We start from the raw sequence: 24475 nt of genomic DNA on the forward strand, positions 1-24475 counted from the left end.
ACATAAGTAGTTTTAATTCCTATCACCAGTCTTCCCTCCTTCACTACAATACAGGGAGCCCCCAAGTTCGCAGTCCTCTTATATTCCAGACGGCACCCTGGTTGTACCCAAGAATGTCTGTGGGTGGTTTTAAAGTTGCTGTCATTTTTGCAGCTGGGACAGGGAGCCATTTGTTCTAGAGACAGTAATTTCCTTTACCTGCATTGTAAATATGTGTAGACACACAACACACAAACAAATAAATAATAATTAGAAAATCATCTCACAAATATTAAGAAGCAAGTGTATTAAAAAAGTGACAGTCTACCCTCAAGTCAGGGCTCTAATACTTTATTCATAAAGCACAGACTTTAGGACTCACATTTGTAATCATTTTTTTTTATTTTTTATTGTGAGAGTATTTTACCATTATTATTATTTATTTGTGTGTGTGTGTCTACATACACATACGAATATACAATACAGGTAAAAGAAATAATTGTCCTAAGGGCAAACACATCAAGGGAATACAGTATACATTTCTTTGTACGCAAGTAAATATGTATCCCCCCCCCCCCTCCACCCCTATTTTGAGAACCAAACCCCAGTGAATTTAGGGGGCCCCTTGCACTCTTCAATCATATCTCCAACAGTCTTCCCTATCATTAACTTTATTAAACATAGCATAAACTGTACAACTAGCCTTCCCTCTCAATCAACTCTGACCATAACAGCATACAGCTCACAGGCAAGAAAAGTTGATAAACTTGACCTACCCCTGGCTCTCTTCCTTTCCACATTTAGACTTGTGCATCTCTTGACCTAACTGGTTTCCACCCTACGCTCCATATACCTACACCATATCTACCCATCTCTATGCAAAACTTTGTCAATATCCATCCACCTTCTTAGCTCTGAACAGGGCCTACTGTACTGTCTTACACCCTGGTTATGGCCTTGAGTACAGATATGTTCAATTAAGAGTTTAGCTATTAGTCACAATGGACTTCCCATACAGCAGCAGGTGAAGTTTGTGTCCATCTCAGGTTAACTTCAGTTGGCTGGTTATGTTGATGATGCCACTTGGTGATGGTAGTAAAGTATTCTTCCCAGTGTCTACAGTGTCATACCTTCTGGTCCACTGCCTCAGGAAGATGGTACATCATGTCACCTGCAAATGGGGATTCTTTCTTCAGTAATGTTAAGAAACAATGGTAAAATAACCTAGTCATAATTTTGTCTCTTCAAATGTTAATACTATACCATGAAAAGTTAATTTATTTACCATATTACAGGGTGTCTACTGGCCAGACAAAACAAAATTCCTTGGATTTTCCAGGTGTAAATTTGAAAAATTCCAGGTACAATAATTCAGTATTTATTATGACAGAATAACAAAATTAAAGGTTTTCAATAATATGTATATACTGTTGGGAAATATTTAAAGAAAATATAAATTATATTAATCAAGAAATTGAAGATCCTTTCACGACCCATCCTAAGCCTAGTGATGAACATCGGCAAAGACCTTAACACCCCCCCCTCCATATTTTTCTCCTCATTTATAGGTCGACCCAAGTTTTTGAGGGTAATGGAACAGCAAAACCTTCACTAAAAACTGAGGGTCGCCGTGCCTGAAACACCGAGCGCCGAAGGCAAATTGTTTACCATTATTACGACACTTTACACTGAAACACGGGTAGTTTCAGCCAAAATATTGTATATTTCCATTCAAGTGTTTATTCAAGTCAATTAGGAGGGAATATTATTGTAATACATTTTTTTTAACTGAAAACCATTCGAAAAGCGATTACGGTAACATCTTTTGAACGAAAGAAGGCGAAAGTCGATTGTTTTCATCATGATTTTATCCCACTTTCCACTGTAATACGTACGTCATTTCAGCAAAAATATTACATTTCCGTGAATGTATTATATCGAGCACAGTATGAATAGAATATCATTGTCATAAAACAGTATTTTAACCAAAAACTATTAAAATAACAAGTAAAATCTCTTGAACATCGGAAGGCTAGGTAAAGTCTTTTGTTTTCGTCATGTATTTTATCCTATTTTACATTGAAATACATCAAGTTTCAGCAAAACTACTATTTATTTCCGAGAATATATTCATTCAGGCACAGTTAAGATAAAATATACATGTGATGTAACAGTTTTTTAACTGAAAATGATTCGAAAAACACGTGTAACGTCTAGCTGAAACTCGGCAGCTGGTGGTGCGTCTTGCATCGTTGTAAACAATACGAGGTTGAGGTGGATTACCGGGTATTATACTAAGTGTGAAATATAGAAAAGGTTTTTATTACCGGTATTTTTTGTAGATCAATGAGTACAGTACTCCCTCTTTATCGACGGATTTTTTATCGACGGTTTCGATTATCGACGGATTATTTAGCCGGATTTTTATTTTGGCACCAAACAGCCTCTCCTTGAACAGGGCTAGAGGGTACGTGTTTTTCGAATCGTTTTCAGTTAAAAAATTATTACATCACACGTATATTTTACCTAAACTGCGCCTGAATGAATATATTCTCGGAAATAAATAGTAGTTTTGCTGAAACGTGATGTATTTCAATGTAAAATAGGATAAAATACATGACGGAAACAAAAGACTTTACCTAAGCTTCCGATGTTCTTGAGATGTTACTCGTTTTTTTAATAGTTTTCGGTTAAAATTCTGTTATATTACAATGATATTCTATTCATACTGTGCTTGATATAATACATTCACGGAAATGTAATATTTTTGCTAAAATGACGTACGTATTACAGTGGAAAGTGGGATCAAATCGTGACGAAAACAATGACTTGCGCTTTCTTTCGTTCAAAAGATGTTACCGTAATCACTTTTCGAATGGTTTAGTTAAAAAACTGTTGTATTGTATTACAATAATATCCTAATTGACTTGAATAAATATTACGATACCATATTTCTGAATATTTTCATTAAAATCCATCAAAATCATTTTCCTTGTCATCGTCTGCAGCACCAAACAGCTCCTCCCAGTCCTCTCCTTGAACAGGGCTAGAGGCTACGTGTTTTTCGAATCGTTTTCAGTTAAAAAATTATTACATCACACGTATATTTTACCTAAACTGCGCCTGAATGAATATATTCTCGGAAATAAATAGTAGTTTTGCTGAAACGTGATGTATTTCAATGTAAAATAGGATAAAATACATGTCGAAAACAAAAGACTTTACCTATGCTTCCGATGTTCTTGAGATGTTACTCGTTTTTTTAATAGTTTTCGGTTAAAATTCTGTTATATTACAATGATATTCTATTCATACTGTGCTTGATATACTACATTCACGGAAATGTAATATTTTTGTTGAAATGACGTACGTATTACAGTGGAAAGTGGGATCAAATCGTGACGAAAACAATGACTCACTTTCTTTCGTTCAAAAGATGTTACCGTAATCACTTTTCGAATGGTTTAGTTAAAAAACTGTTGTATTACAATAATATTCCCTCCTAATTGACTTGAATAAATACTTGAATGGAAATATACAATATTTTTGTTGAAACTACCCGCGTTTCAGTGTAAAGTGTTGTAATAATAAATGGTAAACAATTTGCCTTGGGCAGCCGGATTTTTGGACTTTTACTGTACTGTACACTGTTTTGTTTACTGTAAGGACCGATGTTCACTTCAATAAATGAAATCGTAAGTTTGCTAGTATTTTTGTCCACTTATTATATTATTATTTATACACTATTATTTAAGGTTATGCGTAAAGGAAACGCATTAATGCTTAAAGGTACATTTATTCAACATATGCTAATAATAGTTAGAAAAATTACGTAACCATCACGGTATCGACGGTTTCTTTATCGACGGCCGTTTACAGAACGTAACCCCCGTCGATAAAGAGGGAGTACTGTACTGTACTGTGATACCATATATGATATGATAAGTTAGCCTGTGCTAAGAACTTCAACATAGACTACTGAAAGCATGTTGTAAGGTAATTTAGCCTCTTGTAAGTTGGTGAGCTTCATCTGCTGAAGGCACTGCACAATTTTTTATTACTAATTGGTACATATTTTACATTTCCATTGTTTACTGGCAGTAAATGGTAAATATTTTTCATGTCTGAAGCTAAAAGTTGCTCCTCGCCCATCCCATCATGCACGGATTCAACCTAACAAAACTATTACTCATGTAGAGGTCGACCCCCAATTTTTTGCTTAAAAATTTGGTCTTAAAAACTCGAACTACACAAGAGTATATACGGTAGTTGACAGGATAGACAATATCTTGTCTGGTAATGGGAACAAACCCATTATCTGCCTCAGTGCAGGAGGTAATGCTAATGGCCAGTGTAGGAGTGAGGAGCTCCTTGATAAGTTCAAGACAGCTATAGAACGTATTAGGTTGAAGGGAGGGATCCCTATCATATGTGGTGTCCTGCCTAGAAGGAGAGTTGACAATGAATGGTTGTCATGGGCAGTTGGTGTCAACGGCCGTATTGACAGATATTGCAAGTCAATATCAGTTCCATTCATTGACAACTTGGGACAACTTTTAAGGCAGAAGGGACCTTTATGCTAGGGATGGGGTGGCAACCTTGGCTGGCTCTCTCGAGAGAGCAGTTCAAAAGATGTCGAAATCTTTAAACTGCTAGGGGAACATATGGACACAGAGGTGGAGGAGACTGCAGTGGGAGAGGGTAAACAAAGTGAAAGGTTACAGGGAAATAGTGCTAGGAATGATGACATATAAGTTAGGCAGGGAGTTAAAACTTAAACGCGTCCAAGAGAGGACTCGGATCACGACTAACTTAAATATCTACTGAGCAAACAGTAGGAATATAGTAGGAATATGAGAAACAAAATGGATGAAATCAGGGAGTTGGTATGTACCGAAAAAATCAATATAACAACATTCACCGAAACATGGATAAACTTAGAATCACGTGTTACCTGTCGAATACCAAATTGCAGGTTACAAATTATTCCATGCCGATAGGTAGATTAGGAAAGGAGACAGAGTAGCAATCTATGTCAGGGATAATCTGAAGTGTGAAATAAATAAGGAAATAAAAACTGAACTGAATACAGAAACAATTTGGATAGAATTAGTCGATGGTCGGGAAAAATTAAAAGCAGGAGTAATATATAGGCCTAATCTAGACAGAGTTAATGAGAGACTTATTTGGGATGAAATGCGCAGGGCATCCAGACATAGCAAAGTCTGTATAGTAGGCGACTTTAACCTTGGCCAAATAGATTGGACTGACCTTACAGGTAACTCAGAATCAGAGGATTTTCTCGAGACAATCCAGGACTGTTTCCTAAGTCAACATATATAGCCAAACCCACCCGGGGTAATAATATACTCGATTTAGTTCTATCTAACAGAGAAAATCTCATTAGTAATGTCAAGGTAGGGAATGAACTTGACAACAGCAATCACAAAGAAATACGATTTCATGGCAGTCGCAAGAAAAATTCCATTAAAGTCCCAGATTTCAGAAGGGCAAACTTTGATGGGTTGAAAAGACAGCTGAGAGAAGGTATCACGTTTGGGGATGGATTACATGGCCTCACACAATGTACCCACAGAGGGAGACCTCACTTTACCTGGAGACCTGACAACGATAACCTCCCAAAATATGACGGTTGAGGATGACCTGATCACGAGATCTGAGGTTGATGAGTTCCACAACAATTTAAATAACGAGTTGTTTAATGCACAAAGGCAGAACATACCATGCAGAAAACTCATATCAAACAACAATGATCCTAAATGGATAAATAATTATTTCACAAATATTATTGTACAAGGGAAGGCTATAGGTAGGAGAATAAATCGGGTGAAGTTTACCTCTGAGATTATTATGAGGTGTTGGCCAGTAGGGTTAAGATCGAGATACGAAAAGCAATGAGGAATAATGAACTGGAGGTAGCAAGGGAGGCAAAATCAAACCCCAAGGGATTCTATCAAATATGTCAAACTAAAACACAAGAAAAGATTGGACCAATACAGTCAGATACTGGCGAGATAACTGATAATGACCGAAAAATGAGCAACAATCTGAATAAATATTTTTCAACAGTTTTCACCTCCGAAAATTTAAACATGATACCCGAGACACGACTATACAGTATACAGAGACGGTGAAAAAAATAGTGACTTGTAACGATGTTAGTAAGCAAATAGACAAGCTAAAGTAGAGTTGTCATATAAGGACACCCCGATGCACACTTTGGCTATGTTGAAGCAGCCGTGACAATTAATTTGGCATATTTGCATAACATTAATATATATATATATATATATATATATATATATATATATATATATATATATATATATATATATATATATATATATATATATATATATATATATATATATATATATATATATATATATATATATATATATATATATATATATATATATATATATATATATATACATACACACACACCAGTATTGGTGTACTGTATTGCCTTGTGCTTTTAATGTAGGCTAATATACAACATACATGGTATAGAAATCTTAAAAATAATAAAAAAATTACCCTTGCTTAAAGGCTGAATATCTTCATTCCCTTAGCTGCAGTCTTCTTCCCCCACTGTGTGTGTGACTTGATGTGCCCATGCATACTTTTCCGTAGATCAGATCTTTTTCATTATTGGCCGATTGCTCTTTAGAAAGGTATAGAAGTCACTGCAAGGTTTCTGGGAAGTTGTACTGTACAGTCAGAATGCCTTTCATTGTTTCAACACTCAATTTGTTCCTTTCCTTTGTATATTGACTTTGCATCAGTGAAAAAACTCTTTCTATATTTGCATTGTGAGATGATACAGCAAAGAAGAATTGTGCAATTCTTAGCAATTCTGAGTGGCATTCAATGTTCCTTTTGTTTATTCAGGTCTTGTAACACTGTACATGTATCACCACTGCTCCTTTTCTTTATTCAAGTCTTGTAACACTGTACATGTATCACCACTGTTCCTTTTGTTTATTCAAGTCTTGTAACACTGTATGTGTATCTATGGTGTTCAGTAAAACAACCTTCTTTTCACTTCCATCCATGAGAATTTACTCTTTCACTAAAATGCTTCCAAACAACACAGCCTTCTTGTACTAGTTTGTGTTGCAGTTGAACTGTACAATTACTAACCAGGAGGGCGCGAGGCTCCTGGCGTCTTTCTACTAATTATGTCTGGGATTATACCGGTACCTTGTACTGTACAGTATTTCTCAAAACCTAGGGTCATATTATACAAGAGCTATATGAAAAGCTCACAATTATTTAACAACAAAATGAGGGATCAAACTACATGAAATCAGTTTATGCACGAGTAAATACGGTAATAACAACTTGGGCTACAGTCATAAAGTTTGCTCAAGTGGTTTTAAGTTGATGTATTCAAGTGTCACATTACTCTTCTGCTGAACTGATTCAAAAATTTATTTATTAATATTTTTTTCATGCACAAGTAAATGACGTCTGAGATAGTTCTTCATGGAAAAATGTTTACCACATTCATCACATTTAAAGTTTTTACCACCACAATGAACAGCAAGAATATGGGTCTTGAGATAACCTTTTCGTGAAAAATCTTTCCCACATTCATCACATTTAAAGTTTTTAACACCACGGTGCACAGCCTCAATATGTCTCTTGAGATGACCTTCTCGTGAAAAATGTTTACCACATTCATCACATTCAAAGTTTTTACCACCACAGTGAACAGCAAGAATGTGGTTCTTGAGAGAATCTTTTCGTGAAAAATGTTTCCCACATTCATCACATTTAAAGTTTTTAACACCACAGTGAACAGCAAGAATGTGGTTCTTGAGAGAACTATTTTGTGTAAAATGTTTCCCACATTCATCACATTTAAAGTTTTTAACACCACGGTGAACAGCAAGAATGTGGTACTTGAGATAACTATTTTGTAAAAAATGTTTCTCACATTCATCACATTTAAAGTTTTTAACACCAAGGTGAAAAGACTCAATATGGTGCTTGAGAGAACTATTATGTGAAAATTGTTTCTCACATTCATCACATTTAAAGTTTTTAACACCACTGTGTGCAATTATGTGTTTCTTAAGAGACCTCTTCCAGCCATATGACTTGCCACATTCCTCACAGGAGTATGTTGTTTTCCCACTGGACATTGTGTACACAGCATCACATTTGGTCCCGAGATGTGGCGTCACAATGTCTGAAACATGAAGTTTAACCTTAGATAATATTCCCACCACAAGTACACTACTGTACATTTGTTATTTTTAACAAACAAAGAGTGAGATGAGACAAGTGTCACTGTCAAATCTATTCACCAAGGCATCCTCTTCCTGAAGGCTGAAGTGATTGAGGTTATACCACAGAAGAAAAACACTGAGGTAGGGAGTTGCACAGAGTGCCAGTACATGGTCCTCACAGGGTGCTTGGTGGTGGCACTATTGAGTCAGCACAATGACTGTGGACAAACAATTCTGTACAGGTGACTCAGCCCTTCACTCTCACTTCCCCAGTCTCATGTGACACAAATTTTAATGGCAGACAACAGACCACCTCAACTCTACAGGAAGACTTGACTTACTAGGGTGGATCCAACCTGGTTTCCTTCATGTCAAACTAAAACAATATACATAATGTTTAACAACTGGTATAATACTACATAAATCTTCACGCCACCATTATTCCATTATCACACAACATAGATATTTTGGCATCACCCTAACTTCAAGTCTTACCATGAAAAACTTCTTAATATATTTAGCTAAACCTTTACCACTGAACAGCTGTCAAACATTTATGTATGCTATGTGTGCTCCCAGATGTGTACTGTACAGTACTGTCATCAACTGAGGGCTGGCTGGCTGGGGCACTTCACTTCTGTCATTTAACAGAAAAATCACCATAACAATCAACAACAATGGACTTGGCTGTTGTGTTCTGACCTCGCTGGAGGAAAGGTCACAGCAGACTTAGCTCCCGGGGATTAATTGTCAGTATTGTAATGGCTTGTGCTACTTGTGAGCAGGGCTGTGCCCTTCTGAGGGCCGAGCTACTGGCCGAGTTAGTGAAGGTCAAGGAAGAAAACTTGAAATTAAAGGAAGTGACAGCAAGGATGAAGGAAGAAGACACGAGACAAGGAAGGCCCGTGTATGACGAAAACACAGGCGAATGGAAGGTTGTGAGGAGAGGAACGACTAAACTGGAAGTGAGAAAGGACACCAAGGACACAACAGCAGCTAAGTGGAAAAACTCTTTCAGTCCTTTGATAGACGAATTGGACGTTACCATAGCCAGGGACAGGGCTGAGAAGGAAGGTACGAAAACCTTAATTGTTGGCAATTCCCAGGTAAAGTACCTGGGAAGAACTTTTTGTGGTAAAAATAAAAATAGGATGAGGGTTTGTTTGCCAGGAGCTGGGGTGGGGGATATAGTTGACAGGATGGACAATACCTTGTCTGGTAATGGGAACAAACACATTATCTGCCTCAGTGCAGGAGGCAATGATATTGGCCGGTGTAGGAGTCCCATTCGTTGACAACTGGAACAGCTTTTACGGCAGAAGGGACCTTTATGCTTGGGATGGGGTACATCTGTCTAGGGATGGGGTGGCAACCCTGGCTGGCTCTCTCGAGAGGGCAGTTCAAAATATGCCAAAGTCTTTAAACTGCTAGGGGACCATATGGGCATGGAGGTGGAGGAGACTGCAGTGGGAGCAGTGAAAGGTTACAGAGAAATAGTGCTAGGAATGATGACAAAACTAAGTTAGGTAGGGAGTTAAAACCTAATCGCATCAAAGAGAGGACTCGGATCACGACTAACTTAAATGTCTACTTCGCAAACAGTAGGAGTATGAGAAACAAAATGGGTGAAATCAGGGAGTTGGTACGTACCGAAAAAATTGATATAATAGCATTCACCAAAACATGGATAAACTTAGAATCAATTGAGTTACCTGTCGAATACCAAATTGCAGGTTATAAATTATTCCATACCGATAGGCAGATTAGGAAAGGAGGCGGAGTAGCAATTTATGTCAGGGATAATCTGAAGTGTGAAATAAATAAGGAAATAAAAACTGAACTGAGTACAGAAACAACTTGGATAGAACTAAGAGATGGCAAGGAAAAATTAATCGTAGGAGTAATACCATGACGCTAGTTGATGGGTTGCAGTGGAGGTTTTCTTAGGGTCAACTGAAATCAGCCCCTTACAAAGACTGTTACCTCATTACTGAGCAATTACAAGTATTCTCTATACTGTAAAACAATTTATTTTACTAATATTGTTGATATACAGTACTGCAAAAAATATGATTATTTACTTACTCAGTAGGCAAAAAATTAAAAATAAACGGCTGCAGCTACACAACTCTTGCTGCTGTGCGGTTTGTTTACAAATGGCAGTGGTGCGGCAACGCCATCTATTGAGGAATTGTGAAAGGTCGTGTGTTGGTTTCAAAGTGCAGGAATTTTTGTTTCTTCACACTTGATTGTCTAGAACTTTGTTCATTCACTACCAGGCCTTCACTGGTGTCACAAGCCATTTTCATTCCTGAAAATTATCTCCCTCATCTATGGCAGGTGTATCAAGGAGACATAAATATAATATGGCATTTAAACTTGAATTAGTGAGATATGCCAGGTGACCAGGTGTATAAAATGAGTGCTGTATAAAAGATTTCCACTTATACAGATTTTGTATTAAAAATTAATGAAACTGACAACTGATAAGCAGTTCTAAGTGATGATATTCGTGTACCTGTGCCAAAAGGGCTGTATATCAAGCAACAGTTTCACTGTTGTCGGTTAGTAAGTATAAAAAGTTTTTTCCTAGAATTACATTTCCCAAGTCAGAGTGCGTCTTCCACGCCGCAAAATACGGATATAGACCTCCTAATGTAGATAGAGTTAATGAGCAACTTATTTGGGATGAAATGTGCAGGGCATCCAGACATAGCAACGTCTGGAAAGCACATCTCTTAATGGAAATATCAGGGAAGACATGACACATTGCAGACTCATAGTCCATAACAGCTCACCTAACCTTGAGATCAGGTGGAAGAAGTTCCTTAATGTTCTTGTAGTCGCACCATTAGGGCTTTCTTACCAGTTTAAAGGCTCCATCCATATACCATATTTTCTTCCTAGTCAGAATCTTGAGTTTTGCTAGTTGGATGTCGGCGGTCGCACTGAAGGAGCCCCTCAGGAACATGATCAAAGCGCTAGTCAAAATTAACATCTTCTGGATTACGGGGGCGATCTTTCTGGTGCGTATAATTTGCATTCCTAGCAAGATACTCATGTTTAGGTAGGGCTGGACATGGGTATGGACTTCATATTCCTTAATAACTTTTTCAGTTACAGATGCAGCTGACTGAAGGGGTTCAATTTTTGCTGTTACCTTGATGTTTTTTTATTACTTTGGCAGCAATACAACTGCCCAGCTGGGGAGCTGGATGTGGTCGTGGTTACTTCTGGTGAAGTTTTTTTCATATTGTTGCACAGTTGCAGGGCATAAAATAGTCTTATTTCGTATGCTGCAGCGCCAAGTTGATTTTGCTCCCTTCTGCCGCTGTGTCCATTATAGAAGACTCGTCGAACTCCCCCTCACTGTTCTCTGCTGTAGCTTCGTGTTCTTTACTTCCTCTGCTGCATCTTGTTCTCCGCTGTTCTCTAATGTACCTTTTTGTGCTCTACTGTAACTTGTTCTTCATTGTTTATCCTGCCAGCATTCACTGCAGTGCCAGGAAAAGGTCTCCACCTTGCACAGCTCCCTGTAAGTTTTTTGTGACTTTCCGGTGTTACACATTTGGTGATGCCATGGTAAACACCCATCACAGAACAGGGCATGCTGTCTTGGATGGACAATTAGGCCACAGTATAAGCACTGATCCTCTTATTCCATATTGTTGGAGTCACTCTAAGTTAGTCTTCCTGTCAGTGTCTCCCTGTCAACTGCTCATGCACGTGACAGCGTTCCTGATAAGAGTTCCGATGTTTCAAGGTGTCAGGTTTTATTCTCAACTATAAGTACCCCCCCCCCCCCAAATAGGCTTTAGTTAATTCGGCCCAGACTATCATGGGCCGAATTCACTGGTCCGAACTCACCAGATACCAGAAAATTTGATTTTTCATCACTAAAATATGCATCCTAACCTAACCAAACCTATGCATTTGCGACAGAAATATCATAGAAGAAAATTGTCTTAGAATTTTCTGTAAACTTCAAATATGTTGCCAGATGTATAGTAAAGAATTATAGAACTAAAGTTAACAAATGCCCATTTCATCAAAAAAATAAAAGATAAATAAATAAAATTTGGTCACCAATAACAAATCCATTTCGTCACCACTAACAGACCGTTAGTCACTGGTGTTAGAGAGACAAATTGTTAAGTTATTATTTTACACGAATAGAAATTACACATGTATACTGATGACTTGTGAATTATTACTATACATTAATTATTTAATAAAGAAAACGATTAAAACATTGGTAAATAAACAAAATACAGAACAAATGTAGATGTATTAACAATGTTTTTATTTTTGTTTTAATTTAGTCTTTAATAAATTGTTTGGTAAAGGTTTACAAAACAGAAGTAAATGTTCAATTTGGTTAAAAAAATTTCTACACACTATTAGAATGATATTAAACACAAAAATGGAAACGACAATACATAGAACCAACTAGAACCTGACCTAACATACCAGAATTAGACTACAGTGTACAGGTGTGTTTCTGTGACCTGGTGGAACTCTACCTGCCTGTTGTTTGTCTGTACACTGATACCGATCATTGGGGAAGTTACCGGAGACTGGTGGGACAGCCAGTGGTAATTCGATAACACTTGCGAGACAATTACTGCTTGTGAAAAAAGGTAAACCAGCCAATATGTCTTCACTGCTTCTGTGAATACATAATAAAGCTCCAAAGCCTTGAAATTGTGATGGGAATGAACCCGGTGACGAAACGAGTAAAAAAAAAGGTAAATTTATAGTATCACACCGGTCTTTGCTTTGATATTAAAAATAGGCTTTTCCCATGATGTTTGATGAATTTTGAACAAATTTGATATCCAATTCTTCCGGAAATCACCTGTTTAGTTTTTTATACCCCCCAACAATCATAACAGGAAAAAATTTATATTTCTTTAATAAATCAAATATTAACCAACCAACAAAACCTAACCTAACCTAACCCCCCATTCTCCATGCACCCACATGTTACCTTAATCTGTTGTGACACAGCTGTTCTTCAAGCACTGGTTATTACACTTTGGACAAACAACTATATTCCGTAATACACCGCAATTCATAAAAAAGAGCCTCACTATTTGTCTGGTGAAACTCTGCAATTGACGCAAAATAATAATTCTCACAATGTCGGCACAGCTCTTCCAACTCAAATCTCTGCTCCCGACACACCCGTTCATTGACTAAAAGAAAAAAATGTTGCCCAATAAAAATACTCCTATCGCAATAGCCAATAGGACACTCCCCCACCCCGCACATGCACTGTAGAAGCTTAAGTGAACACGGAGGCCTGGAGCGAGGGGTGTCAGACCTCCTCTGCCAGATGTAAATAAGACATGGTGACACTTGTGACTGAGCGAAAGTAATAAGAAAGAACATAAGAAAATAAGGAGTCGGCAATAGGCCGGTTGGCCTGTGCATGGCAGCTCCTGTCGAGAGTTACTACCACTCTCTATCATCCATGAATCTATCTAGCCTCATTTTAAAACTTTCCAGCATTCCAGCACTTACTACAAAGTTGGTAAGCTTGTTCCACTCGTCCACCACCCTATTTGTGAACCAGTTCCTTCCTATCTCCCTCCTAAACCAAAACTTATCCAAATTAAATCCGCTGCTACGAGTCCTATCCTGCTCGGATATTATAAGAACTTTATCTATATCGCCTTTATTGATTCCTTTCACCCACTTAAATACTTCTATCGTATCTCCCTGCACTCTTCGTCTTTCTAGGGAATGCAAGTTTAGTTTCTTTAACCTATCTTGATATGGAAGGTTTCTTAGTCCCAGAATCATTTTCATCATTCTTCGCTGCACCGACTCCAGTGAATTGATATCCATTCTAAAATAAGGGCACCAGAACTGAACAGCATAATCGAGGTGCGGCCTGACCAGCGCAAGATATAGTTGCAATAAGACCTCTGCACTCTTATTACTTACACTTGTAGAAATAAAACCTCATACAGTCAGTTCTGCTACAACGCGATAGTTGTGTTCCTGTAAAACCTCGCGTTGTAGAAATTCGCGCAATAGAAATAAGAGGGCTTATGGAGAAAATAGGGTTAGGTGCAGATTACTCTAAATAAATAAAAAATTTAGTAGTTAGCCTAACACAAAGGGTAGCACAGTCTAAATAAATGTTACATTCATATCTAATAATGAAATCATACAGTAAATGTAACACTTTACTTTGAAAAAAATATGAATATAACTTGATGGGGGAGAAGGGTGATTTTGAGGTTGATAACATCGAGCTTCTCTTCAAGTATTATATCCTACGATCACCAGAACGCTCCTTCGAGATATTCTTCTTTTCCATATTCACAGTTAATACCACAAAATTGGAGAAACAGTAAGCATAAATCACTGAGGACGCTTCAAAACAACCCATGTGTTTCAACTGATCGTGTGATGGAAGCAGAGAGCGCGGGTGTAAAATGCTATTAGTCCGCACTGCGAAACATTATTTTTATTTATTTTCTTCATACAGTATTTATGGGAACACCTAAATTTGCAAAAAAAGGATGAAATTTATAGTCCCTATCAAATTACACTTCACAAACAAAACACATGAATCAATTGAACATGTGATGTCGAACGTGAACTGTAAACACTACATAACCCCGCGCCAAGCGACAGTACACTTAAAACGTTCGAGTGGAATCGCGTTTTACAAATATCTTTCTTCTATTCATCAATCGCGTTACAGCCAATTCGTGTTGACAAAACACACGTTGTAGCAGAAATGACTATACTCTGTTTGCCTTATTTCAAACATTAACGCACTGTTTTCTAGGCCGTAGGTCCGGGCTTACAAGTACCCCTAAGTCTCTTTCCTAAGTCGACTTCTCTAGGTTGATGTTGTTAAGGCTGTATACATTGACAGTATTAGTTCTTCCAATATTAAGTACGCTGCACTTGCTGGTGTTGAATTTCATTTGTCATTTGTCTGACCACTCCTGCAGTTTATATAAATCCTCCTGTAGTGCATTTACGTCCTGCCCCGAGTTAATCTGCCGCCCAGTACTGACCCCTGGGGAACCCCACTGGTTACACAGCCCCACTCAGATTTAACACCATCTACGCTGACCCTCTGCGTTCTATCGGTGAGCCATGAATTTATCCAATTTAAAACTTTCCCCTCAATACCATGAGCCTTAACTTTTCTCAGAAGCCTCTAATGCGGTACTCTATTAAATGCTTTGCTAAAGTTTAAGTAACTAACATCGTAATTTTCGTCATTATCTACTACCTCGAGGACTTTCCTAAAAAACATCAGCAGATTTGTTAGACAAGATTTTTCCTTTGTAAACCCATGTTGAAACCCTTTGTAAACCCATAATCTTGAAAATTTAATATCTCGGTTATCCTTAATTTCAGGTGGAAATATCATAGAAGAAAAATGTCTTAGAAACGTCTAAATATTACAAAATACATATTAACATCGGCGAATGAAAGACCGGTGTAAAATTATAAATTCACCAAAAAATGTGGTGACGAAATGGGCACATCCAGATACACGTAAAATAAATATTCCGTGATAGGACTGGATATATTATATGACGAATTCATTGAGAATATATATACTGCACTGCATTACAACCACAAAAGTCGAAACGAAGAGTCTAGCATACAGGAGCCCTAAAGGTCCCGAGTAAATACAGACGAGCATACACAGTACAATACAATGGACTAAATTCACCACTACCACTATTTCTTGAAAAATTGCATTATAATAACTACTCTGTATTATTCTTGCTATATTTCTGATGTATAATTATTGATAAATGACTTACCGAACCATATGTGGTCGTTTCTCTTGTGCGGCAGACCGTCCAGTCGTCTACCCTTCCGCCATGTTTGTTGATTGTTCTAACCCCTACAACAAATTATAAATATTCATTATTCTATATCCATAAACTACATTATTTGTAATATAATTTAGTTATAATTAGACAAAATATGTATTTACAAAAATATATAATGCAGAGTAATTAAGAACAGTTTTACACTCGAAATAATAATTTTATTATTTGACAACGAAGTAACAAATGTTGGAACACTTCCAGCCGGGAACACGGGGGGAGGGGGGGGGGGTTAGCCCAGCCGGGGACAGGTCACTCACACACATCAAGGCCTGGCAGCGGAAATATAATTAATAAAAAAATAATAACCATAAATACAAAAATAAATCAAGAGTGAGAAACACTGTACAATATGAATTGTTGTGTTGTCAATAGCAAGAGAAACAATTGAGACCTTCAATTGTGTAAATGAGGCAGAAAGTCAGATTAGCAACCTGGGACTTGCTAAAAAAATTTGTGATGCCATATGTCAGCAGGGTCCACCATTAGACAACACATTGTTCTTCCAATATCTTCCCAGGCGGTAGTACCTCCCTGTTAGACAGCTGCCGACTACCTATACGGTACCTATATCATTCTCTCTATAGACTGTAGATAGACTAATAGATAGGTATGCTTATACAAACAAGTCAATTTTCACTTTATAACTTATAATAACGTGTTTGTTACGAACTACTATTTATACTTGGAAGTCACTTTACATCTACTTACAAGGCGCCACTTTACACTTACTGTACCATGGATAGACTAAGTTTGACAGGGGCGGATCCAGAATATCAAAAGGGGGGTCCAAAAAGTTGAGGGTGGGAGAACATGGATAGCCCACCCTGCTGGGGGTTTTGAAATCTGACCAGTATCATGGGCATTTTGAAAACATAAGCACATGATATTTGGGGATATTTTGAAGTCAAAAGTAAATTCGTTTTACTACAGTATACATAATGCTGGAGTACAGTTCTGCATTAAAGAAAAAGTATAGGCATTTTCTGGAGAAAAGGGGGGGGGGGGTCTACCCTTAGACTATAGTACAATAGGTGTAAAAGTGACTCGATTATAGTTTAAGCTTTTTAAGTACAGTATATGTATAGTGACTTCCAAGTATTATTATGCCTTATTGTAGGAGTAAAGTAACTTATGTCATTGCCAGCTTCCACTACATTAATTTATGTACACTTACTTCACATCTTCCTCTACTGTTCCCAATGATTTATAATTTACTACAAGTTTGAGCAAAAGGAAATTGTTTAACCCCTTCACCACGTGTCACGCACTTGCCATTTTATTCTGGCTACTGCGAGACGATTTTATTCATCTTATGATGACCTTCCGCTGTGAAAAGGTTAAGCAATTCATCATGCTAATAGGAGCCATGGGGGAGGGGAAGGGAAGTGGTGCAGCTACCTTAAAAGGATACTTCCAAAGTCTGCCTCCCTAGTCTACACACACCCACCTCCTGTCCTCACACCTTATGTAGGTACACATCCCACCCCGACAAAAGCCTCATTTGCATGGAAATTACGGCATTGTTGTAGACTAATGTTATTTAAAAGTGTATCACAACATTCCTTACTTCTGTATGAGTTTATATTAGTTATTGTATTTTTCTTTTATCCTCTTCGCCACCTATCGGCTCATTAGCCACTTGGGCAGTTGTTAAGTCCCTGTTACACACAGTTGGCAAGTGTTAGGTATGTACAGTCACCCAAAAAAGTCCTGTCGCGAACCATGAACCTCGAGATTCAGACTCTTGAATCCGAAGCATTTATGGACAGAATAATGTATCAGTGTCTACTGCTTCGGGTTCACGAGTCTGAATCGTGGCTCGCGACAGGACTTTTTTGGGTGACTGTACATTACTGTACTGTATTGGCTCCAGAAGTCCAGTATTGGTCAAGCAGCCTTAATAAATATATATCTCCATCATAACTGTTATAAAAAAACTTGTCTTACCCATCACTGTGAAGTTGCCACATGTGGGAACACTACTGGCAATTGTACAGGTTTAATTTTCTTTACTTCACTACAAGACATACACACATACATCCCAAGTGACGGGTTAAAATAGGTTCAGTGGATGGAAAACAGATGGATAGAAATGAATAGCAGAAGAAGAAATAGATGTCATGGTTTAACAGATTGCCTGATTGTTATATGATTGTAGTAACAGACCAGCAGCACGACCGACGCAACAAGACCCACACAGCCGCAGCCCCGAGCCCAAAACTGTGGCAAGCCTCGCCAAGTAGAAATGGAAGAAGTAGGTTAGTAGTAGAGTTGTTTGGTGACAGATGAAGGTACAGTCTTTGCAGCTAATGCCAAAGATGTAACAGTGGTAGTTGGAGAGGAAGAATTTTGAATTTCTATCTTTAAATATGAGAGTATTTATAGCACTGAAGTATGAGGGTATCATCGCAAACTTTTTTAAGCGTGAAATACTCAGTTCTCCGATTTGCTTAGAAGTAATCGCACCTCGGATAAACCTAATTGGTTACGATATTGGTATTACACCATCAGAGTTTGAGTGGAGTGGCAAGAGGCAAATATCTGAACTCCGAGGATTGATGGCAGCTCTCCACATTGCATACTCTATCTTTCCCCCATGTCATTCTTGGCCTTCCCCACCAGATGAGGGTCGAGCACCTCTCCACCAAATTTGTCTTGTCTCTCCGCAAGTCCAAACTATTTCAGACTGTCTGTGCATAACCTTAATTATACGCTCAATACCCAACTGCCCTTATAATGAACAAGGCATCCTGTCTTTCAGTGTCATATTACACGTCCACCTTCCCATTCTTATTTCAGCTCACTCAAACTTGTCATCCTCTTTAATTGCCTTACATCATATTTCTCACATCAGCTGCATACTTTCTTCCTATAACAGAGGGAAGGTCCTCTTAGTCAATAAAGGCCACTGCCAACTCTTGCAACCGAGCAGATCTCAGCGCCCCTGCCAGCACAGATCAAGCCATTCATGTATGTATGTTTGTTGGGTAATGATTAGACACCATCTACGGGTGGGAGAGGAGGAGCAATACTGGTATTAAGGAATGGAATGGAGCAGGAAATAAGGGTAGTAGAGGGCAAAGAAGATGAATTAAGGTAACCAAGGTGATGCCACAACCACCCTTCAGTAGGCGAGGCATCGTACTGTAGATATTAAGGAAATTTGAATAATAATAAAAAAATAAAACATTCTTATTACTTGATTTACTCACACGAGGAAGTACAATAGACTAGTTTTCTTGCTTCACAAGCACATACTTTTATCCCACATTTATCCAACTAAAATTTAACATCACTAATGGATGGGAATTTCAAATGCAAAGCCCACAAGGTGTAATGACTTCTTACAACAGAACATGCCGAAAGGATCTAGATCACTGGTCCATATTCTGAAATACACCTTAGAACCATATGGAAACACTAGTTCGTAAATCTTGTTGCTTAAAGCAATCATATGCCATGACCCATTGTGCTGTAAATTACTGCACTGTCTAAGAGTACATACTGTATTAACAAAAAATTACAACATGTGGCAGTGTCTGCTCCGAGGTACAAATGCCCCAGATTTAAGAACCATACTGTACTCGGTAATTACAAGTGGTCCATAACAAAAACTTCACTTGGTGTTAATACACTATCACTGGATACCAAGGTTCACAGTTCCTCACAGGTGCAACTGTTAACACTTATTAGGTAAAATGCCTAATATGCATTGTAGCTCCATACAATGTGTGAATAAGTAGTAACATACAAACTAACTGGTGTAAGAAAGCATAACACTGCCAGTACTGATTTATCAAGCACCAGTGAGATGTTCCATGATAACAATAGAACTTAAGGGATACTTCAGATTCTTTCAAGCACAACCTTAACTTAGAGTAAGCATCACTGAAGCTTACACTGACTCACAACCAATAGGGAATATCAAAGAATGATATGCTTACAGTATAAATAGAAATAAATAAAAATTTTGATAGCTCTGCTTAAAACATACATAAAATAAAGAAAATATTGCACTGAAAACATAATGGGAGGGAAAGTAACACTAATGCACGTGATATTTTAACTACTATAGACAGGTTGCCATTGTACAGTATGTATCAGCATGCATGATACACACCAAGCTCCCATGCATTGTATAGTGCACATTTAAAACCTTTCTTCATCATCATCCTGTACACATCTTGTCTGTATTATATCATGAGTCTTCAAAAAGAGTAAAGGTACATTGAATTTCCATAAAAGACAGTGATACCTGCACTATCTGTCTACACTTTTCATTAAGTGCAGCTCCCTTTACTTAACACAAAAGTAATGAATTTACTACAAAACTTAAGTAAAAGCCAACACACCAAAAAAAAAAAAATAATCCTAACAGTATGTTGGAAAATGTTGTGTACTGACACTGGACCAAATTCACAAAAAAATTTCAGTTTAAAATTGGAGGCAAATTTGAGAAACTACATTCTCTACAAATTATATTTAGTATTGTTTTTTCAGCGTATAAAATCACATTCCTATTTATTTTCATATACATCTTTGGTTCCTTTGTCATCCACTGTATATCTGAATAGATCAAGATAAAACTCCCAAAATCTGTCAAACAAAAATTAACAAATTTATTTCCTTTAAATCAAACATGAATTTTTTTTAATAAACTGAACACTTATACTGTGGTGATAATAATAATAATACACCTTTCTAACATATTTCAAGCAGATAACACAAATTACTTCACAATTATTATTCTTAGATTTGGGAAATTTTATCAAATCACAAAATTCTGGAAATTCTATGAAATATTTTCCTGTATGCAAACACATGAAGGGGCGAGCAACACCAACTCTGCTGCCTCAGTGGTAGCTTCCCTCCCAGGTCCAGCAACCTCTCTGATAAAACGAATATTCTTCATTTCATGTGCTGGAAGCTTGTGACAACAAATAATAACGTATAATTTAACCTAGAGGAAAACTGACCCTGCTTAGCATATACAACAACATTGTTTTCATCTCATTTTAATTATTTCATTTTTCCCCCACCAAATTTCCCTGTTTAATGCCATCACCAAGAGTACCTGCAAATACCTGCCTTAAACATGGGAAAATGAGAGATTAATTTCCTGGTTTGTATTCCACATCTTCAAGCCGAATTTGTTTAAACAATGTAATAATGTATAAATAGCTAGTATTTGGTCACCTTTGTGCAAGAGCAAAGATCTACTGTATTTATAATTACTGTATGGTGCTCTGGTAATGTAGCTGATGGTTCTAGGAGCATTATTGACAAACAACTTGCTACTTAACAACATAAATAATTTCTCAAAAAAATGAAAACCTTAAAGTTATCCAGTTACTTGACAGATACAGTATAGTATTTCCTTTTCAGCAGCTACTGAGCAAGTTGGAACTTTCTAACAGAGATTATCACATTAAGTAGCAAATGAGCAAACTTATTGAGAAATGCCTCCAAGTGGCCTGAGCACAGGCGCCAAAAAAAAAAGAAGGAAAAAAAAAATTCTGCTCTAGTATTATGACTGAGTATCAACATAAAAGGGAGATCAAGGGTGCACCGGGGTGGCTGAGACGGACAAAGAGGGGTTGGGAGGGAAGACTTTGGCACAATCACAAGAGCCACAGTTTTTTTTTCACAATGTCAACACAACCAGAGTCCAAGAATTTTTGAAAACACTTAAAATGATGAACACAATATGCATAGTTAAGGTAACATCTGCCATCATATTATGCCCACCTTTGCTGCCTTTTCTAAAAATAAGTGCAGTTTCATATCTTGGAAAGTGTTCTCGACCAAGAGCCTATTTCGACAACAAAATCCTCGTCTTTGATCAAATTCTTGCTTTGCCGAGATGGGTAGCTATTGTGTTGTGTACTTTAGGATTCATTTATATTAGCAACAGCAACATTATCTGTTTCAGTAAGAGGAGTGGGAGGAGGGGTCATGGACATCGATGAATAGCCATCATCATGTAAAGGTGGCAATGCTTTCACGCGTATCTCCGAGTGAGAACCAAAGCTCTTACTGACAGGAGCAGCCTGGTGAGGACTTGATGCAAGAGCTAGTTTGGGGAATTTTCGAGGAGACACACACGTTTCATGAGGAGTGGATAGGTACTTATAAGGGGTATAAGAATTTGATACCTTGTAGCAATCAGGGTGTGTCTGCCTTGACAGTTTCTCAGATAAAGGATATGGATTTATATGACAAGTTGGAGTCTGCACTCTGATTCCACAGTGAACACCCATCTTGGTTGATGATGTGTGACTACCACTTTTTGGCCCTGGACATGGACTGTTCTCTGTGAAGCCCATTGACTCCACTGTTGATTTAGTGGTTGTATTCTGAAGACTGGACATATTGCCCCCAGGGCTCCAAGAACTGTGAGTCATAGTCAGTGGTGATGCAACTGCTGCTGATGTCTGGGTTGGGGTAGAATGTAGTGCCGGGGAGTGAGTGGGTGTCAAAGGCCACGGCATCATTACCGGAGCTGCCCATTGGTAATACGGTGTTGCTGTTTCCCCATACTGGTAATATGGCATCATTACCAGTGGCTGTTGGTTCATATACCTGTAAGTTGTTTGTTCGACTCCACTCCCAGTATATGGAACTAGGTGCTGGGTGGAAAAACCACTCGCCACTTGAGGTGGACTGACAAGAGGACTCTTCACCTTGCTGTTGGTGCACGTGATAGTTGAACTCTTGTTGCTGCAACTGGTCACTGTTGTTGAGCATGGAACTGTATCCTTGGCCTGAACTGTTAAGGAGATGGTATGGGGTGATGTGGGTACTGTCTCGGATACCTGGGGACATATCCCAGACTGTGGAGCTTGGGTAGATTGCTGGAGTTGGGTTCCCACACACGGTAAAGACCTGTGGTGGGATGAATGACTCTGGTGCGGCAACCACATGGCTTTGTTGATGTTGGTCGACGGGTTCCTGGGGTTGACTGGACGAGATTGCGTTGGAGTCGAAGGCCATGCTAAAGGCATCCATGATGGGGACACTAACAGGTGGGGCGGCTGCCGAGGTGCAGGACTGCCAGGAAGGGGCGTCATACCCCCCATGTGGTGGGGGCACATGGCAGAATGCCCCATATGGGACCCCCATCCCACACTCTTCCTGACTGCCATCACTTGTGGTTGACCATTCCTGTCTCCAGTCCCACCAACATTGTTTTGAATGTTGCTGTTGCTGCTTGAAACTTCCATATGGCACCCAGGTATTTGGACAGGTTGGTTGCTGTTGACACCAACTGGCCTTCTGTTCTTCTCTGGTGTCTGATTCATTTGTTTGTTGTATTCCATCTCTTGAAGGCTCTTCTGTGTACCAACCTCCAGAGCTTTTTTCCTGTGGTTGATTGGTCCATTGTTCTTGGCTGTCTTGCTGTGGATACTGTGACTGTTGTTGTAAACCACACTGTTTGTTGAGGCTGCAGTACTGTTGGAAGTGCTGGTGCTGCTGTTGCTGGGATAGCCATGAACGTAAGAACCTGGGTGGGACGTCTGCAGGGTACTGGAAGGGATGCCGTCGCCGCTTCCACCACCCACCTTGCTACCCTGCCACATTACAAGCGGTCAACATATAAAAGATACATTTTACCACTATGAAAATCAAACAAAAATGCTGAAATTTCTACATGAAATCCAAACTTCCTAAATTATTTAAATTTTTGTCCAAGCTACTGCAATAAAATTCTTTTTAAACTTTACTGGATGCTAACGTCACAATATTTTAAAGATGCAATCTAAGTAGCACCTCGATTAATAGGAGATTATTTTCAATGAAGACTTTTCCCATTAATCTGAGGAACAAATGATACATATCCCCCAAGACCCTGATCCCTTTACAGTCATCTCTTCCAAGCATCATGGACCTTCCCCCACAAACCTGCACACAACAAGTATAATCTCTACTCACTCCAAAAACCTGTGTATATTGCATTAATAACTCATTAAACAATTAAAACTTAAACCAAACGTATATAACTAATGTATGAAGTTTGGTTTTAATGTACTGTACCTATTGGACTTTTACATTATTAAGTAGATATTATATGTCTGACAAAATGACTACTGTGCCACTTTGGTTATACTGTAATAGAAAGATTTCCTTATCGTGTAGAACTAAAAAAATGACTGATGAAAAGTAAATATTAAACTAATCTGAATTGGAAAATAAAGATAGAAAAACTATTATCTTACCTCAGCTGGATAATTATTCCTGTCCACCATCGGAGTGGTCTTTGGGGCAACTGTGGGAGTGCATTTAGATTTCCCATTTGCTGTTGTTGTGTTTGTGCCCACAGATAGAGGCTTGACCTGCAGCAGAGAGTCCTGTGTT

General features: G+C 38.2%; 1 protein-coding gene across 3 annotated transcripts; it reads right to left on the bottom strand.

Annotated features, from left to right (window-relative positions):
• Positions 1-971: 971 nt before the first annotated feature.
• On the bottom strand, positions 972-24475 carry LOC121879696 (mucin-6-like). 3 transcript variants are annotated; one of them, XR_006091395.1, is made up of 4 exons: positions 24337-24475; positions 16049-16131; positions 6541-8200; positions 972-1150 (listed from the first exon to the last, which is right to left on the bottom strand). XR_006091395.1 is itself a non-coding variant. In XM_042386426.1 (2 exons), the coding sequence occupies exons 1-2, from the start codon at positions 24411-24413 to the stop codon at positions 22009-22011; spliced, it is 1755 nt and encodes a 584-aa protein (XP_042242360.1). In that variant the 5' UTR covers positions 24414-24467; the 3' UTR covers positions 19310-22008. The 3 variants fall into 3 exon arrangements, 1 of the variants encoding a protein (XP_042242360.1); XR_006091396.1 differs by lacking the exon at positions 6541-8200; XM_042386426.1 differs by lacking the exons at positions 972-1150; positions 6541-8200; positions 16049-16131 and adding an exon at positions 19310-23686 and having other exon boundaries at positions 24337-24467.

This window comes from Homarus americanus, unplaced genomic scaffold (assembly GCF_018991925.1).
Source record: "Homarus americanus isolate GMGI-L3 unplaced genomic scaffold, GMGI_Hamer_2.0 scaffold42643, whole genome shotgun sequence".
Taxonomy (NCBI): domain Eukaryota; kingdom Metazoa; phylum Arthropoda; class Malacostraca; order Decapoda; family Nephropidae; genus Homarus; species Homarus americanus.

Coding starts and splice junctions, on each gene's coding strand:
- LOC121879696 (XM_042386426.1), bottom strand. CDS start 24,413: ATGGGAAATCTAAATGCACTCCCACAGTTGCCCCAAAGACCACTCCGA. Junction 23,687..24,336: donor GGAATAATTATCCAGCTGAG/GTAAGATAATAG, acceptor GTGGCAGGGTAG/CAAGGTGGGTGGTGGAAGCG.